Consider the following 20561-nt stretch of genomic DNA (forward strand, 5'->3'; position numbering starts at 1 on the left):
AAACATTTCAAATCTATTGAAAATTTTCAAATCTATTGAAATTTAAAATGCACAAACTCGGGGGGCGCCTGGGTGGCTCAGTGGGTTAAAGCCTCTACCCTCACCTTGGGTCGTGGTCCCTGGGATCAAGTCCCACCTCCGGCTCTTCAGGGAGCCTGCTTCTCCCTCTGCCTCTCTCTCCCTCTCTCTCTCTCTTTCCCTCTCACGAATAAATGAATAAAATTTTAGAAGAAAAAGTTAAAAATAAATAAAATGCACAAACTCTCTGAACATGCAACAGCACTTCCAGAAATTTGTCTTACAGTTATACTTACAAAAATGCAAAGATATTTATTCCAGTATTCCGTATTATAGCAGAAACATGGAAATATCCCAGCCGTCCTTTACTAGAAAACTAGTAAAACTCTAATATCTTTATACACCAGAATTCTATGTAGCATTAAAACAATGAGATAGAACCATATGTATAGCAAATAAATTAGAGCCAGGATAAACTGAGTAAAAAGCACATTGAAAAATAGTATGTACAGTGTAAACCCCTCCAGATTTTTTAAAGGATATGTAATATATGATTTTTATGTTTAGAGAATATCTCAAAGGATACCAAAGAAACTGTAGACAGTGGTTACCTCTAGAGAATGAGACTGGGGGGAGGTGAGGAAGGAGAAAGTTTTTTTCCCACTTTTTACATTACACTCTTCTGTACTATTTGCATATGATATAATTAGCTTACATTTCCTTTATAGCAAAATATTTTGATAAACCAATTCATTTGCTGAAATTTTTTATGGAGTCATCTGCTTTCCACTGAGTGCAGAACTAGAGAGAAACCAGTACCATTTCTTTCTCCACACTTTCTGAATCTTTTTTAGAACACAGTTCTTAGAAGGGGCCTTTTGTTGGTCAGCTGGACTGGCTCCCCTAGACAGAGGACCATTGACATGGTGTTGAGAGTGTGCTTGGACACAGACTTACTGTGCAACTATGCGGGAGAGAATTTAGCACCTGGCGAGGCAGACCAGGTGGCCTCCTGTGGAGAGGCCTACCATTATCAGTCTGCCTGTGCACACATCTACTGCGGTAGACACATAGACCTTTTGTTCAAAGGGCTGCTCTTCAATTTATATCCCTTTGTTTAGATGATTTTTGAATCACTTTTTCCAGACTCTTGAAGTAAGCATCACCATCATCATACTGCTCTTTTTAAAGCAATTAATTGGCAATCCTTTTAAACCTTTTAAACCCAGGACAAATTCAAATATAAAGGGAGTGCATGTATAAAGCAACTTGTCAGCATTGCACATGCAAGCAAGAGAACTTCTGGGCAATGTCAAGGACAACTGTCTTGGGAACCCTATTTATATTTATACTTAGGCTGCCCCACATCTGCAACTGACTATGCAGCTTCAGGTATGCCTCTTCTACAGAAAACCTCCCTCACTAGCCTAGATCTCAAGGACCCAGCTCCGTAACAGAAATTTCTGTTAGTCCTTGTCTCACAGGGAAGGAGAAAAAAAATCCAAAAGACCCCTTCAACCAACTTTTGCATTTTAAAAGTGTTCTCTAGTTTCTGCTGTTCATTTTTGTATAGGCATCCAGCACCAGCAGCATACTAAGTTTCAAGGACCTCAATTCTTTAGACTTTTATGAGTCTGAAAGCTACTCTTTAAAGATTCATAATCAAGTTTCTAAAGAGGGGAAAAATGTGTTAGATGAAGCCAAAAGAATGACCTTATTCCCTTAAAATCCAGCCCATGGCCATGCTTATGTAGCTGAGCAGCTGTGCTGCTGGCAGGGGGAAGGAACATACTGAAATGAAACACTCATGATAATCTCCCTTCCCCCACTCGTGCCTGAAGAGCCCCATCCAGTTATTGCACAAAAAGGCTTTTTCTTATAAACTTTTCTCCCTTCTACCTCTGTCTCCATCTTGCTTGGGAAGAAACAGCACTAGTGATGGAATGTACACAACTCTGCAAATATTCATGAGAAAATGCTTTGTCGCCTACACACTCCCTAGCTCCCTTAACACACTCATGCATTAGGGAAAAGGGATGCACAGAGAAACTGATAGGGCACTGTGATTCTCTAACTTAAGTAAACTGAGAGGCTTTCTGAAAAGAGGCAGCAAAATTCAAGAGGGCAGAGTCCTAACTTGTCTTTTATCTATTGAACTATAAATTGAATAACTGATCCAATAACCATTAATTGGTTGTTTAAAAAATATGGCACTGGGGGTGCCTAGCTGGCTCAGTCAGTGGAGCCTGTGACTCTTGATCTCTGGATTGTGAGTTTGAGCCCCACGTTGGGTGTAGAGATTACTTTAAAAAAAAAAAATCTTAAAAAAAACATAAAATGTGGCGCCACTGGGTGGTTCAGTGGGTCAGGCCTCTGCCTTCAGCTCAGGTCATGATCCCAGGGTCCTGGGATCGAGCCCACATCTGGCTCTCTGCTCAGCAAGAGCCTGCCCCCACCCCCACCCCGCCTGCCTCTCTGCCTACTTGTGATCTCTGTCAAATAAATAAATAAAATCTTTAAAAAAAAAAAACATAAAATGTGCAACACTGGAAATACAGAAATAAACAGAGCTGTGTGTGGTGCAGCATTTGAAAGCTGAGACTCTGGAGTCACATGGTCAAGGGTTTAAATATTGGGTCTCTGACTTGGCTGTTTGACCTTAAAGCAAGCTACTCACACTGCCTGAGCCTGCTCCCATCCTGAAGATGGAGATAATAATGATGACTGTAAAATGTGCCATAACCCTAACAGCATCTCCCCCTCTGTAAACTCTCAAATTTCTTCTCGTCTTAGTTTCCTCTTCGTGCTCCCCCTCCTCTTACCCCTCTAAGGTCACTCCCTCAGTTGCAGTAACTCTTCCACCTTCTCTACTCTTTCCCCAAAGCCTTCATTCACACTCTAAGCTCAGAACACAAAAAAGAAATGAGGGTCTCAGTCTGTTTCTCTACTTCACTCTGCTTACTGAGGAAGTAGTAGATCATTTGTCTTCATCTTATAATGGGTTGGGGTCCCCAGAGAGAAACACTCCTTCTTTGGCAGCAATATCTAATCACAGCCTGGTCACATATTAGGAATCAAATATTCTGCACAACCTACTCTTCATGTCCTAATTACATATAGTCATCTGAAATTTCCTCCATTTTATCCCAATGGAACTAAAGTCTAACCGATTCTAATGCTCCAAAAACTGTTAAAATCATCATGTTCTGCACTTGAGCATTATTATCACCTGTCTTCTTGTCTCTGAACCAACACTTCTTTTTAAAAGATTTTATTTATTTATTTGAGAGAGAAAGAGCACGAGCAGGAGGGAAGGCAGAGGGAGAAGCAGACTCCCTCTTGAGCAGGGAGCCTGAAGCAGGACTCAATCCCAGGATCCTGAAATCATGACCTGAGCAGAAGGCAGATGCTAAAGTGACTGACCCACCCAGGCACCCCTGAACCAACATTTCTTTATTAAATAATCACATGAAGATGCACACAATGTACACTATTCCGATAGTGGCTTTCTTCGTGGTTCCTGTAGTCAGCCCTTTAATCATTTTTAGTGTTATGTGGGGTTATTTTCTGAAGACTCTTGGAGTTTCCTAACATGCTCGAACTAAAGTCTAGAACTGAAGAGAATATTTACCAAAGAATGTGTTAACACACACACACACACACACCCCACCCCTCTTCAGGGCTCTTTGAGAGTAGACAATGGATATACTGTGTGTTCGGTGTTCAGTGCATGGTAGAGACTAAATAAATATTATAAAAACAAAAGCACAACCACACTGCTACTATAATTTCAGTTTTGGATTCAGTGGTTATGAGAAGGAAATCTCTTGTACACTCACCTGACTTTTTATCCGGAAAAAATACAAGTATTTTAGGTGTTGTGTTTCAGCCAAATAACTGGCCATTTAAAAATAAAGATTCCCAGGAGAATAGAAGCAATTGCTTTCCACACAGGGCTGGGTAGCTTTTTGTTCTGGACGTGCTTTCTGTTGACTCAGTCTGCACTTGTTTTGACAGCCAATTACAGCCCTTCTTAGGTAAAGCTGAGCTAATGCTCTTCATGGAAAGTTTAACAAACACAAAATTACCCAAACACAATAAATACACTTAAGCAGAGAACTCCAGCTCCAAGAGATATTCCTGATCAGGAGGAAAGGAGGGAAGTTACTTTTCCAAGTGGAGCATGATGATCCAGAAGAGATCACAACCAGATTCAAAAAGAGATTTTCAAATCTAGTTCAGCTCTTAGGAGCATGGGCCTCGTTTCTCTCATACTGTGATAGAGTAATCACAACATGGAACCAAGCCACAGTATTCTGGATCTCCCTTATCAACTCTGGTTGCCAAATCCTAGGCTGGGAATTTAATTATTTCAATTCCTCCTCACAGGAACTCAAGCTCAAGAAATGAGGACTCAGAGAATCTAAGTAACTTGTATTAAGTAAGTCAGCTAATAAGTGGCTATGCCTGAATTGAAACCCATGCCTAACCTCAGAGGAGAAGTAGATTAACATTAATACAGATTATAACCAGATAAAATATAGGCCAATTTTGGCTTATATATACCAAGAAAAGGCTTGAGTGCAAGTCTAAACATTAACAAAGACTAAAAACACAATTAAGATGAAGAACAAGCTGCCTTAAGAATGGGAAGCTAGGGGGGCGCCTGGGTGGCTCAGTGGGTTGAGCCGCTGCCTTCGGCTCAGGTCATGATCTCAGAGTCCTGGGATCGAGTCCCGCATCGGGCTCTCTGCTCAGCAGAGAGCCTGCTTCCCTCTCTCTCTGCCTGCCTCTCCATCTACTTGTGATTTCTCTCTGTCAAATAAATAAATAAATAATTTAAAAAAAAAAAAAAAAAAGAATGGGAAGCTAGGGACGCCTGGGTGGCTCAGTTGGTTAAGCAGCTACCTTCAGCTCAGGTCATGATCCCAGTGTCCTGGGATCGAGTCCCACATCGGGCTCCTTGCTCAGCAGGGAGCCTGCTTCTCCCTCTACCTCTGCCTGCCTCTCTGTCTGCCTGTGCTTGCTCACTCCCCTTCTCTCTCTGATAAATAAATAAAATCTTAAAAAAAAAAAAAAAAGAATGGGAAGCTAACAACACGAGGGTCATAGGGTAATGGACAAGACAAGTGATAGGATACCCCATACCAGCCCCTGTTCACTAAATTCTTTTCTGTCTTTCCTCTTCATCCTCTCTCCTCTTTCCTAATTTACCATCTCTTCCTTTTCCTATATCCCTTTTTTTTTTCCTTTTTACACTGTAATGAAGCAAAGCATATGAACTTCACATTCAGATAACCTGTGTTCAAATCTAAAACTCATTTCTTATTGTGTGACTTTGGGCAGATCACATAGCTTCTCTAAGTCTAAATTTTCTTGACTATAAAAGGATAAAATCTCCTACCTTTTAGGCTATTGAAGGGATTAAATCAGACAGTATGTATGAAGAGATGACCTGGTCTCCTAGTAGACTGAGATTTCTTTTAACTTTGAGGGTCTGTGAGGCTTGCTGGCATACAATTTAGAATTGGACAGTCTTGGATTTGAATCCCTGCTCCACCACTTACTGGCTAAGTGATCTGGAAGTCTTGCAACCTTTATGTACCTCAGTTTCCTTATCTATAAAATGAAATAAATAGTAAGGACTTAAAGGTTTGGGAGATGATCAAATGAAACAATAAATATTTAGAATCTATATATATTTAACCATATATTAACAAAGAAACCTGCCTCTCAGTAGAACTAAGAGTAGCTGACTTGTTCTCCAGAGGCCCATGTTTGTGGATGCCTAATTTATGAATCGAGTGTGTCACCACTAAGGACTGGGAAATGTTAAAGCACTAAGAAATGCTAATCTTGAACCTATCTTCTGAGGCTGTAAAATAAATATAAAAAGAAGGAGGTAGGGGCGCCTGGGTGGCTCAGTGGTTAAGCTGCTGCCTTTGGCTCAGGTCATGATCTCAGGGTCCTGGGATCGAGTCCCGCATCGGGCTCTCTGCTCGGCAGGGAGCCTGCTTCCTCCTCTCTCTCTGCCTGCCTCTCTACCTACTTGTGATTTCTCTCTGTCAAATAAATAAATAAAATCTTTAAAAAAAAAAAAAAAGAAGGAGGTAGAATGGTACAGTGCAATGAAAAGACCACCACAGGGAGCCCAGGTCCAGGCTCGCTTGGGCATTAACTGCCTGTATAATGCCATATAAGTCAAACAGCTTATATATCTGGTACCTGGAACCTGAGGGTGATGGAAAAATTTTTTTATGTTCCTGATTCAGATTGCCACTGCCATTTAGTGGGAAGAGGCCAGAGATGCTGGTAAATACACTACAGTGCACAGGACAGATGTCCACAGCAAAGAATTACCTGGTCAAAATATGAATAACAGTATCAAAATATCAATAGGCTGAGAAGCCCTGGCCTAGATGTGACTCTAAGTTCCCTTTGAGCTCTAACATTCTAAGAGACTCTGAGGCAGAACCAACACCAAACAAATGACATTCCTGCTAATATCTATCAAGCAACAATGGCTTATGACATTGCTCAAAATCCCCCTACAGCCAGTGGAGGAAAACTTTCCCTCCAATATGTGAATATTCTGAAATCATATTTTTGAGAGTGAGGACAGTCTTTCCCCACAACGGAAGAAACCCAGAGGTTTCTTGGATGGCTGGGTGGCTCAGTCAGCTAAGCAGCTGCCTTAGCCTCAGGCCATGATCCCAGGGTCTTGGGATTGAGTCCTGCATTGGGCTCCCTGCTCAGCGGGGGCCTGCTTCTCCTTCCACCTGCTGTTCTTGATTGTGCGCGCTCTCTCTCTCTCTCTAACAAATAATTTTAAAAATCTTCTAAAAAATATTTGATTAAAAAAGGAAGAAACCCAGTGATGAAGGGGGCACAATCCTCCAGGGACTTTGTCCCTTGTTCTTTGCAGTTAGAATCCATGCTTCCAAAGCCATAAGTTCCTCTGGCCAAGAAGCTGATTTAAGTAGCTCTGAATCAAGGTCAGAATAAGATAATACACACAACAGCATATGTGAATCTCAAATACATCATGCTTACTGAAATAAGCCAGATTCAAAAGGCTACATGCTATTTTATTACGTTTAAATGATATTTGCGATTAGACAAAACTGTAGGGACAGAAAACAGATTAGCAGTCACCAGGTGCTGGGAGTAAGGATAACAATTTGACTACAAAGGGACATGAAAGAATTTGGGGAATGATGCACTGTTTTATATACTGATTATAGCTACAAAACTGTCAAAATTCATGAAACTGTACACTGTACACTAAAAATGTGAATTCTACTATATCTAAATTATACTTCAATAAAACTGCACCCAGGGCCCCTGGTTGGCTCAGTTGTTAAAGTGTCTGCTTTTTTTTTTTTTTAACGATTTTATTTATTTATTTGACAGACAGAGATCACAAGCAGGCAGAGAAGCAGGCAGAGAGAAAGGAGGAAGCAGGCTCCCTGCTGAACAGAGAGCCCGATGCGGGGCTCGATCCCAGGACCCTGGGATCACGACCTGAGCCGAAGGCAGAGGCTTTAACCCACTGAGCCACCCAGGTGCCCAAAGTGACTGCTTTTGACTTGGGTTGTGATCCCAGGGTCCTACATCAGGCTCTCAGCTCAGTGGGGAGCCTGCTTCTCCCTCCCCCTCTGTCTGTACTCTGCCTGCTTATGCTCTCGGTTAAATGAATAAATAAAATTTTTTTAAAAACTGACCCCTCTTACCCACACCCCCCAAATATGACCACAAATACTACAGAGAAGATTGTTAGGAGAGGTTGAACTGGATGACATAAAAATTCTTTCCACCCCACGTCCTGTGGTTTTATTACAGTCTGCCTCTCCGTTCCTGGTGACCTCAGGTTTAAGTCTGGGCTCCAATTTCGGTGTTAAAGCAATGACTCCTGCCATCATTCAGGGATCTCTGGCCCTACTGAAGCTTGTGACAGAGGCTCCTTTCCTGCTGTCTCCTATCTTAAACCCCCTTGTGACTGATGAAGGCCTTAGACAATTAATAAACAAGTGAGAATAAACCTCAGGGGACAGTGGTTTTATCTCTCTGCACAGGCTTCCTGTTTAAATCCCATTTGATCTTTCCACTAAACTCCAAATCAGGCAACAACATAAGAATCATATTTATGAACTCCCCTCCACTATGGACTTTTGGTCTTTCCACTACATTATTTTTTATACACTTAAGCTATATAAATGTAAAATGTGAGCCTCACATCAAAATTATACCAAGTTTTTTGAGATATATATAGATATGTAGTTTTGTTTACAAGCATTATTGACCCAGATTATTGATCTATCAAATGTTACACAAAAGAGTTTTAACTTTTCTTGTATCCAGAATAGCCCTAGTGTGCCTATGTAGCTCATAGTTGGTTAAGTGGTGGAATTTTTTTAAAAATGTATTTATTTATTTTCTGGAGAGAGAGAGTACACAAGTGGGGGAGCAGCAGGCTCCCTATGGGACTCAATCCCAGGACCCTGGGATCATGACCTAAGCAGAAGGCAGATGCTTAACCAACTGAGCCACCCAGGCATCCCAAACGGTAGACTCGTGATTTCAGCTCAGGTCCTCATCTCAGGGCCCTGTGACTGAGCCCCACATCAGACTCCCCACTCAGCAGGGTGTCTGCTCCAGGATTCTCTCTCTGCCCCTCCCACCATGCATGCACATACCTGCTCTCTCTCCCTCCCTCTCCCTAAAACAAATAAATAAATCTTAAAAAAGAAAAAGAGACTAGCCCTAGGTATGCTGTAGCCAGGGAGGACTGAAATAGCCATCAGACTGCTCACACTTTCTACGAATAAAGACTGCTATCTTCTATGACACATATAACAACTATGCTGGGAAGGCCTTGTCTTGTCCTCTCAATCCTCAGCACATCAACACAGTTCACCTCTATTGCCAGACTAGCCAACTAAGCCTTTTATGCTTAGCCTAGGACCATAAGCACAAGCCTAAGGCTCAAAGATACTAGCCTCTAGGATTCCTGGGCCCTTTTGCTGTATATAACACAGGCCAACTTTGAGGTGAACCCATTTACCTGCCATTGGAGAAGATCACTAACTGAACTAACTTGTACCCTCCTGAATCATGCTGAGGCCCAAGACTAAATGGACACTAGCCAACTTCTATGCCCTAGAGAAGCACTCTTTTCTCACCCCCTTTGTTCTTTCTGCAATTGATGGCCTCTCACTATTATTTATCAGATCAAAACATAATTAATTTTTTAAAGATTTTATTTATTTATTTGACAGAAAGAGATCACAAGTAGGCAGAGTGGCAGGCAGAGAGAGAGGGGGAAGCAGGCTCCCCGCTGAGCAGCGAGCCTGATGCATGGGGGGCCGGATCCCAGGACCCTGGGATCATGATCTGAGCTGAAGGCAGAGGCTTTAACCCACTGAGCCGCCCAGGTACCCCAAAACATCATTAATTTCTGACCAAACTATTAAAATAAGAAATTGCCAGGCCCCAATTCCACATCAATTTCCTAATAATTATCCAGTTATAGGGCACTAAGGAGAATGAAGGAAAATGACATTACCACATCCTGAGATGCATACTGAGGATCCTCTGGGTTGACCGACCAGTAACAGTAATCAAAGCCAAATGCCACAACCTTCTCCCGGGAGTCTCCAAAGCCATCTGGTCGATTGTCCACCTAAAATCAAACATAGAATACAGTCCTCTCTATCATAATGTCAGAATCTAGCCAGTGCCACTTGATTCCTCCCTGCTCTACCTAGGGAGACCCTAGGAGACCCATAAAGATTCTTGAGAATCTTTATGTTATCTACCTGAAAAAGAAAAAAGTAAACTCTGTCCTTGCATCATCAAATAAAAGCTCCAGAGAATTAAATTTGTCTCTCATATTGTCACCTATCTGCCTACATATGAACCAAGCATAGAACAGCTTAGGAGGGAAAGCCTTTCCCTCTCTGAGCATCTTCTTAACACTATCATTTCTTTCTCCAAGTATTTCTGTAAAGGATACCAGTTGTACATGAGTCGTTCTGACCCAGCAATCTAGGGCTTTCAAAGAGGTCCTTGGGTATTCACCCCCAGTGCATTAGAAAGCACACCGGATAGAAGAACGAGGACCAACCCAACTGCCCAGGGTAGATGAGGATAGATTCAGAGCTTGGAACCACACTGACATCCAGGTAGTGGGGAGAATGGTATTACTGCCACAAATGTTTTATCTTATTCTTTAATATTTAGACTCTAGACAGGGATAGACAAACCCTAGCACTAGCTGCCATAAACTACAGTAGAAAGAGGCTGTCAACTATCATATGATCTCCCTGATATGAGGAAGTGGAAATGCAATGTGGGGAGTTTGGGGGGTAGGAAAAGAATAAATGAAACAAGATGGGATCGGGAGGGAGACAAACAGTAAGAGACTCTTAATCTCACAAAACAAACCGAGGGTTGCAGGGGGATGGGGTGGATAAGAAGAGGGTGGTGGGGTTAGGACATTGGGGAGGGTATGTGCTACGGTGAGTAAACAGGGCGATCCACAGACCTGTACCCCTGGGGCTAATAATACATTATATGTTTATAAAAAAAATAAGAGGCTGTCAGAATGACTAAGAAATTCTTAGGGGATAACTGAACTCAAGGAAGTAAGCAGCTAAGTAGGTGTGCAGGTGACAGATTAGAGTTCGATCTTGGCCAGGATTTATTCTTAAAAAACCAAAACTCTCAACTCTCAGAACAAAGCCCTTGAAGTATGTAAGCAACAGAGATATAAATAGGAGACAGTAGAGAATAAAAGGTCTTTTGTCCCTGGGGAGCACCTATTGAAAGTTTGGAAGGTCCCATTCTCTTTTAGCAGAGAGCTGCTGACAAAAGGAAATATCACATCACAGGGATGGGCATGGCTTATAGACCTGGGGTCCAGATAACCCTTGCTCCTACAAGTCAGCTTCCTTAGCTCCGGGAATGCTGAGTACCACCTGCAAGCTGTCTACAGCAGCAGGTACGAGGTCAGTTTCCCTGTCTCACTCCATCCCCCAAAGCCCATACAGAAAGAACCCCTTCCACTTCCGCTGCTCTGGTAAATGGAGGAACGGATGGAGGAAATTAACCCTGGGGGGTGATGGGTGGAGGAGGAAGTTCCCAGTGTTTGTCCACTTGTGACTCAAAGGTTAGTCAGATCTATGAAAGAAGATCTACAGCACGATTCAGGACAGCAACTGACTCCCTTCGGGAAGCTAATGCATACTAAAATCGAGTAATGCTTCTGGATTAAGTGGTATCAAATGAGAGGCTTGGGACAAAGTCTAACTGGTGGTCTGGTGAGTTAAATATACCCATGGAAGTGACTTACACTAACCATGCCGCTCATAAGCAGTAAGTGACCAGTTTCCAAACAGCTGCACCCTGTTTGACAGAACTTGGCCTGTAGTGGCCACAGTCCCTATGCTTCTTTCCTGCTTTATTTTTATACTTGCTTTGTATAAAACTCTCCCTTCTCCCAAACCCCCACCTTAAACCCATTCACACACACACATCTTCATCCCAGAAGCCCCTGTAATAATACAAACTCCTCAATGGAAAGAGAAAGGAAGACAATTTCAGGCTTACCTTTAAATTTCTGATTTTTGCCACTTTGCCATCAACTTCCACAATAATTCTTCCTCCTTCTTTGGTCTCCCTAGAAACAAGACCCAAGCCCATTTAAGAAGAAATATTTCTTAAAAAAAAAAAAAAAAAAAAAAATGAGAAAAGGGAAGCTGAGATCAGTGCTACTGGGAGAAAATGTTTCCCTACTGCTATCTCGGTAAGTAGCTGTCCCTAGCTGACATGCTTCTCTGGATCATTTGAATTTGGCCCTAAAACAGCTACAAATGACCACTACTGAGCACCCTTCATGTGCTAGGCATTTTATTAGTACAGTACATATTATACTTCATCTTATGCAATCTTCCCACTAACACACTCTCCTGACATGGTTTCCTACCATATCTTCATTTTTTCAGATGGAAGACTGAACCTGAGAGAAATTATATGACTTGTCCAAGGTCACACATCAAGCAGTGGCAGAACTGAGATTTAAACCCAGATCTGTCTGACCACAAAGCCTGGGCTCTTAACCATATCTTTAGAAATCAGGCTTGAAATTCTGGAGAGTATCTTTTGCTCAATGCACAAGGCATCCCCCTCACTTGCTCTGGGATTTTGAGCATGGAGAGTAATGAAAAAGGTTTTGGAGTCCTCTCTGTTGACATACTGAGAACATTTTTCCCAAATCCTTTCATCTTCCTAAATTGGAATGAGAGCCAAGATTCTCAAGAATTTTCCTATGCTGCAGTTATGCAGTAACACTGTTAACAACTAACCAACCCCTAAATTTACTTTAAGGGGTTTAATCCAAGTGACCCATAAAAAAAAAAAAAAATGAGAAAAGGGAAGCTGAGATCAGTGCTACTGGGAGAAAATGAGCAGAATTACTCCATTCTATAGATGAAATCTTTTCTCATACATAAAAACCTTTAGCTAAGATGCTCAAGCCAGGATGTTGAGACAAGAATTAAGTCAACAGCATTTCCTCCACTACAGTGAAAGTAATCAATTAAATTATTCCTAGCCTGGGAACTTAAAGTTAAGAAAATATGTTCTGTCTCATTTTTATCCTTCCTCATGGTTCCCAGAATGTAATCTTGAGAATCTGGGGAAGGGAAGACACCACTAAGTGATTCTGGGATAAAGCCCAGGATAGGAAATTTCCCTCTCCCATGTAATAACATTTGTTACTTAAACTTCCTCAAGGCCCTAATGCTCTTTATTTCACATTTCATGCTACATAGTATTTAAGGCAGCAGAGATATTCTTAGGCCTTCAGGATCATAAACCACACCCCCACCCCCACACAAACCTCCACAATTCTAAGGAAAATCTTTCATTTTTGCTGTTATCATTTTACAAGGTAACATTTTTTTTTCCTTTCTCCATTGTAAGGTAGACTTTCTTAACCCTCCTCCCCTTATAAAAGTAATACACAGATTGTTGTAAATTTGGACAATAAATAAGAAAAAATGATGCTGGGGCACCTGGGTGGTTCAGTCGGTTAAAGCCTCTGCCTTCAGCTCAGGTCATGATCCCAGGGTCCTGGGATCCAGCTCCACATCAGGCTCTCTGCTCAGCAGGGAGCCTGCTTCCTCCTCTCTCTCTGCCTGCCTCTCTGCCTACTTGTGATCTCTGTCTGTCAAATAAATAAATAAAATATTTTTAAAAAAATGATGCAATAATTTTTCCAAATCTATCATCAAATATTTTTTTAAAGTATGCCCAAGGATACTTGAGGATTCATCTAAGGTTCTTTCACATAAAGCAGCCTAGAAAGAAGTGTCCTGAATTTGACTTTTTTTTTTAAAGATTTTATTTATTTATTTGACAGAGATACAGTGAGAGAGGGAACACAAGCAGAGGGAGAGGGAGAGAAAGAAGCAAGCTTCCCTCCGAGCAGGGAGCCCAGTGTGAGGCCCAACGCAGGGCTCGATCCCAGGACCCTGGTATCATGACCTGAGCCGAAGACAGACGCTTGATGACTGAGCCACCCAAGGCACCCCCTGAATTTTACTTCTTGGGAGAAAGATACAAACTATAAGGGTAAGATGTTTCTCCTTCCTGGCCTGGACCACTGCCATTGGTAACCTAGTGATTCCAAGCTATTCTAAAACAAAGTGAGGGAGAATTAAAATTGAGCAGAACAGAAAGAAAGGGCACCAACCTCAACTGTGGAGCTGGCCACAGAGAGTTCAATGAAAGTCTGTGGAGATGGAGCCTTACACATGGCAGAGTGGCACTACTACTACTTGCCCCTGGGTCCTAAATTCTACGAACAGGCATTCATTCCTTAAGATGAATTTCCCTTTGCACAGAGATAAATCCTCAGTTATACACTTACTCCTAGAACAATGTTTCTCAAAGCATGGTCCACAGGCTACCTTTATCAGAATTACATGAGATGGTGGGGTTTATTAATTCAAATTCCTGTTAACAGGTTGCATTATGGGGGGGGGGGTGTAAAAAACCAAAACAAAACCAAGTTGCATTATAACAAACTCTCTAGGTGGATTGTACACATACTATAATTTGAGAATCACTGTTCTAGAAGGGAAAATAAGACATGACCACCAGAAAGCTAAGTATAAGCAGTAATAAAAATAGTTAAAAATTGTACAGTTAACATTTTATTGTACACTTAAAATGAGCCAAGTCCTAAGTATTTTTAATGTATTATTTCTTTTAATCTTCATAAAAAACCACTAAAGTAGCTATCCTATATTTAGCTATCCTATATTTGATTCAAAACACACACACACACACAGACAACACATACACACTCCACATAAAGAGAATATAGAATTTGAACAGTAAATTTTGACAGGGCAGTGGGGAGTGTTCCAAAGTCTACAATACTGGAAGAAGAGAACATGTTCTGTTAATGATTAATGATTTTGGATAGACAAGGGACAGCATCATATAATGAGCTACCGACTTTCTAATCATGGGAAACTATGAGGAGTAGGAAGGGAATCAAAACCATGCCCCACATTATCATTTTACTGATGGTCAATTCTAGTTCTTCTAGGCAAATAGGCATTTGATCAAGCAGTACAACTTTTCTGTAATCTCAGGAAGGAGCAGCTTGGTCTACTGAACAGAAACTTGGCTTTACTGACTTTAACCCTTAAACAACATCATTTTCCTCATCTGGAAAAACAAAAAATGTAAGTTTATACCAGATGATCTCTAAGATTTCTTCCCAAGCACAACATCAGATCCAATGATTAACTGAATCTGTGCCAATAACTTACTTGAAGGTTGAACAAACCATGTAATTAGCAGAGTGCCTACATTTGGATAAGCTTCAGCAAAGATAGTGGAAGTTAATAAACCCTGGAGTACAGCTGCATCTCTGCAGGATTCTCTGAGGAGAGAGGAGTGGTCTCTACTTCTTAACTGGGGGAGGGAGGATGTTGGTGGTCACACTGTGTTTATCCATATTTGGTCCTGAATCTTCAGCCTGGTATAACCTACTCACACCTGGGTATCTGCAGTATTGGCATTCTACCTCTTGATGCTTAAGTCTCTTAACCTGACTGAAAGTAAATAAGCTTTTGTGCCCTTCTTTTCCACTCACTTTTGTTTGATGAGATAAATTACTCTCTACTGTGACTCCAAGTAACTCAGTTTCAACAGCATTTTCTTCACCTAATCCACACTATTATAAATTCCTAGCTCTCAAGGAATTGGGAAGTTACTGTCAGGAGAGGCCAAGGTAATTATCCTGAGAACCCCAAAAGAACAGGTTTGCAAAAAGAAGACCTGCTTAGTGGCTACCTCCAAGGTAGCATACTCCTATGAAAACTTTTCAACCCCAAGTAACCACATCCAGTAATGTAGAAGCCAGATGTCCTAAGCCACTTGTCAATCTAAACACAGTAGTTCGGGCATGTACTGCTTTCCTTCTTCCTCCATGTATCTCTTTCATCTTTTTTCTACTTTCTTTTCTGTTCTTCTGTTTCTTTCCTCATCCCATTGTTCTCCTCATTACTGTCAGTTGCATAACTTTTCCCATATCAGGGACAAATATAATCCCTACTAGTACCAAATTTTGTTATGGAAGACAATGCATTTTTTGATCCTTCTGTCCAATTTTCCAGCCACCTTATGTCCTGGAAATTTTTAAACCTCCCAAATAATTCCACGGTATGTCTTCTGATCCCAGGCTACACTCTGCCAGCTTTGTGTCCTCTCACCTCCCCCTATACACCTTCTCACCAAACCACCAAAACTTTTCTAACAGCTGAAGTCCTTTATTTTCAGTGTCTTTTCTACAGAGTGCTCTCTACACCTTCTTCACCTGTCAGCAAACTCTAATAGCTCTTTAAAAAGCTGTTCTGGATGGGCGCCTGGGTGGCTCAGTGTGTTGAGCCACTGCCTTCAACGCGAGTCATGATCTCAAGGTCCTGGGATTGAGTCAGGCTGCGGACTCTCTGCTCAGCGGGGAGCCTGTTTCCCTCTCTCTCTCTCTCTTTTCTCTCTGCCTGCCTCTCCATCTACTTGTGATCTCTCTCGGTCAAATAAATAAATAAAATCTTAAAAAAAAAAAAAAAAAAAAAAAGCTGTTCTGGAGCACCTGGCTGGCTCAGTTGTAGAGCATTCCACTCTTGAACTTGGGCGGTGAGTTCAAGCCCCACATTGGATATACAGACATCAGCTCTTCCCTGACTTTCCAAACATGAGTGGAAAATCAGTGAAAGGGTAAGAAATTATGTAGCTGGACACTGGATGCCTCAAGACCTGAGAGGTGCTGCATGGGATTCACCCATAAGGAAATGCGCACTGGCCACGCTGAGGAAACTTCCTTCTATTTCACAGTATTGCTGTCGAGCGTAGGATGAAACCACGATCTCCCCGGGCCTCAATTTCCCCCTCACACCTTACAACCTGGCTCTCTCCACATCTCTGCAGAGAAACCCGTGCGCGCCCAGGAACACCCGGAATTCTGCCTCAGTCTCCACAGGTACTCTAGAGCCACCAAGGAAAGGAGACTGATCACCCTCTCCCCGCGTACTTTCCCAGCCCTACTCAGGGAACTCACTGAGAAAGGCCCAACTCGTGCATCCAGACTTGAGCCTCTGTACCTCAAAACTCCTGCTCACAGGACTCCAGGAACACGGACACCGCGCACCCCACCCCTGACGCAATCCAGGAACCGCTATACCCCAGGACACGAACTGAAAGCTCCAACAGAGGCTTTGTGCCGATAGTCCTTTAAGGTTTCCGGACCCTGGCCCCGTGGGCCACTTTGTGTCTGACTTCCCCGCGCCAGAATCACTTGAGGGAGAGGCGGAGACCTCACCCTCCTCTCAGCTCATTTGACGCCTCAGGCTCCCTCTCCCTCCCCAACTCACCTCTTGCTGAGGGGCCGGATCCTCACGGCCACCCGCACATTCGCCATCCCTCGGCCACCACCCAAGCAACAAGTCCGCCCAGTGGCAGCACCCCCGGTCCCAAGCCCAAGCCCAACCCCAACCCTACCCCGCCCGTCCCACGCGCCTCACGGGACGGCCCCGCCCATGCGCGCGCCTAGGGCCAGCGTGGGTGGTGCCTGCCGTGTCTCAGCCAATCCTGAGCCCGATGGGCGGGAAGTCGCGCGGCCCGGCCCCGCCAGCCGGGCCCGCCTCTCTCCGCCCCGCCCCGCCCCGCCCTGCCCACGCACCTCCCGGTCGGCCCCGCCCATGAGCTCCTCTGTTCCATGGGGGCGGTGCCCGAGGTCCCTCAGCCAATCCTGAGCCCTATGGCCGAGAGGGCGCCAGTCGCCGCTGGGCGCGGCCGAGTCCCACCTACCAAGAGCTAGCTTTTGTTCTCGGACAATACTAAACAGGGTCAAGTAAACACGTTTAAGTTTCGGTTAAGGCGAAATTTACAACGGAATTTGCTAAATACTTGTATTCGCTGCGTTGGCCTGAGTTGTCAATTCTGTGCTTAAATTTTAGGGGCAGAAATGAGACGGGGAACACCAGTGTTTTTGCAGTTACCGGAAAAGAGCAAGTGTCTCTTTGAAGACGCACTTGGAGTGTGGAGAAGTTTAGAGTGCTCCAAGCTTCTCTTGATTGTGATGGAACTTCAGGGCCACTCTAGCATAGTGTTTGTGATCGTGAAGAGAATGCTGTCAGTCAGAAATAGTTCATTAGTTCATCCAAGAAATAACTTGAGTACCTACCGAGACTCAAGTGCTGTTTTACACAGCCCAAGTCTTCATGGAAATTAGAATCTACATGGAAGTGAAAGAGGCAATAAATATAATTTGTCGGGATGCCTGGGTGGCTCGATTGGGTGGCTGCCTTCAGCTCAGGTCATGATTCTGGGGTCCTGTGATCCAGTCTTGCATTGGGCTCCTTGGTCAGCGGGGAGCCTATGCCTGCGGATTTGGATTTTATTCTAGGTGACTTGGAAAACTACTGGTAAGCTTTTTTTTTTTTTTTTTAAGAATACATCCTTTTTTTTTTTTTTTTTTTTTTTTTTTTAAGATTTTATTTGTTTATGGTAGAGGGAATTAGCAAGAGAGGGAACACAAGCCCGGGGAGCTGGAGAGGGAGAAGCTAGCTCCCCGCTAAGCAAGGGAGCCCTATATGGGGCTTGATCCCAGGATGCTGGGATCATGACCTGAGCAGAAGGCAGATGCCCAAAAACTGAGCCTCCCAGGTGCCCCCAAACTATTGGAAAGTTTTAAGAAGAAAGCAAATTATGTGATATATAACTTTAAAGGATTTCTTTGGCTGCCATTTAGAGGCTATGTTGAGGAATGGGGAAGGATGAAAGCCCAAGAGAGACCAGTCAGGACCTTATTTTAGTACTCCAGTGACAGTGCTAGATTTATGGTGGTGCCTTTAATGTGCATCTGGAGTATTAGGACAGCTGGTTTACTATCCAGATTTACCTAGAACCCTAGTCTTACAAATGGCTTCTCTACTCACTGTGACTTACAGTGAAAAGACTCACTACTAGGGAAAAAAGTATGAAGGTTCTTCAAAAAATTAAATATAGAATTGCCTTATGATCCAGCAATCCCACTTCTAGGAATGTATCCAAAGGAAATGAGATCACTATCTTGAGTGGCTCAGTCGTTGGGTATCTGCCTTTGGCTCAGGTCATGATCCCAGCATCCTGGGATTGAGCTCTGCATAGGTCTCCCTGCTTATCGGGAGGCTGGCTTCTCCCCTATCCCACTCCTCCTGCTTGTTTCCTTCTCTCACTGTGTCTCTTTCTGTCAAATAAATAAATAAAATCTTAAAAAAATATATATATATATCTTTATTCCCATATTCATTGCAGCATTATTCACAATTAGCCAAGACATGGAAAAAAATCTGTCCATCAAAATATGGATAAAGAAAAATGTGGTGTGTGTATGTGTGTCTGTGTGTGTGTAACGGAATATTAGTCAGACATTAAAAGAAAGGAAATCCTGCCATTTGTGACAACATGGATGGCAATATATTAAGTGAAAGAAATTCCAGACAGAGAAAGATAAAACCTGTATGATCTCACTTATATGTGGAATCTTAAAAAACATAAAACTCCTAAAAATAGAGACTAGATTTTGTGGTTCCAGCCCTTAAATATGTTGGTCAAGAACTACAAACTTCCAGATGTAAGTTCTAGGGATCTAATGTACAAAATAGTGAGTATAGTTAACAATACCATATTGTATACTTGAAAGTTGCTAAGAGGGGCCCTGGCTGGCTCAATCAGTAGAGCATGTGACTCTTGATCTCAGGGTTGAGTTCCAGCCCCATGCTGGGTGTGGAGATTACTAAGAAAGAAAGAAAGAAAAAGAGTGGGAGGAAGAAAAATACCAGAAGAATAAATCTTAAGTGTTCTTACCACCAGGAACACAAAAAAAGTAATTATATGAGGTGATGGATATATTAACCAATCTTATTGTGGTAATCACCTCACAATATATAATCAGGGATGGCTGAGTGGCTCAGTCAGTTAAGTGGCTGCCTTCAGCTTAGGTCATAATCCCAGGGTCCTGGGATCAAGACCCACATCAAGCCCCTTGCTCAGTGGAGAGCCTACTTCTTCCTCTACTTCTGTCTGCAGCTCCCTTGCTTGTGCTCCCCCTTACTCTCTGACAAATAAATAAAATCTTAAAAAAAAAAAAAAAAAGAAGAAATAATCATGTTGTATACCTTAAAGTTAAACAGTTAAATATGAACTGTATCTCAATAAAGCTGGGAAAAGCATTACTGTGTTAATATATTTCTATTTTCAGGTTGCAGAGGTTGGCACAACAATATTCTATATTTTCAAACTGTATGTGCTCATAAATATTTCAGTATGGGTTTTGGGGAGGTTTTGTTGTTGTTGTTGTTATTGTTGTTAGAGAGAGAGCATACAAGCAGGGGGAATGGCGGTAGCAGGCAGAAGGAGAAGCAGGCTCCCTACACTTGTCAGGGACCTGGGATCATGACCAAAGCAGGAGGCAGATGCCTAACTGACTGAGCCACCTAGATGTCCCAGTATGGGTTTTTAAAGGGTAAGTCCTTATCTTTTAAATACCATTATCACAACCAAGAATATTAGCTCCTTAATACCACAAATATTCAAAGTTCAAACTTCCCTTATTGTCTCATAAAACTGCTGCTGTTGGTTTTTGTTTGTTTGTTTTTCGTTTTTTACAATCTGTTTAAATCAGGATCCAAATAAATTGGGTTGGTATGTCTTTTAATCTTTTATTTAGTAACTTCCTTGTTCCTTTCTTTCTCTCCCTGGCATTAATTTATTAAAAAACAAACAAACAGGGGCGCCTGGGTGGCTCAGTGGTTTGGGCTGCTGCCTTTGGCTCGGGTCATGATCTCAGGGTCCTGGGATCGAGCCCCGCATCGGGCTCCCTGCTCCGCAGGAAGCCTGCTTCCCTCTCTCTCTCTCTCTGCCTGCCTCTCTGCCTACTTGTGATCTCCGTCTTTCAAATAAATAAATAAAATCTTTAAAAAAAA

The 20561-nt window shown here is 42.6% G+C and overlaps 1 protein-coding gene across 1 annotated transcript in view; it reads right to left on the reverse strand.

Moving 5' to 3' along the window:
- The window catches only part of STARD9 (StAR related lipid transfer domain containing 9), a 129156-nt gene extending 112063 nt beyond the window's left edge, over positions 1-17093 (reverse strand). Inside the window, exons 1-3 of the mRNA XM_082735356.1 lie at positions 16968-17093; positions 11629-11698; positions 9584-9700 (exon numbers count right to left, since the gene is read on the reverse strand). Of these exons, the coding sequence (XP_082591482.1) occupies positions 9584-9700; positions 11629-11698; positions 16968-17014 (234 nt within the window). The 5' untranslated portion in view covers positions 17015-17093. The remainder of the gene's footprint in view (positions 1-9583; positions 9701-11628; positions 11699-16967) is intronic.
- Positions 17094-20561: the final 3468 nt, after the last annotated feature.

This window comes from Mustela nivalis (assembly GCF_964662115.1).
Source record: "Mustela nivalis genome assembly, chromosome: 6".
In the NCBI taxonomy this organism is placed as follows: Eukaryota; Metazoa; Chordata; class Mammalia; order Carnivora; family Mustelidae; genus Mustela; species Mustela nivalis.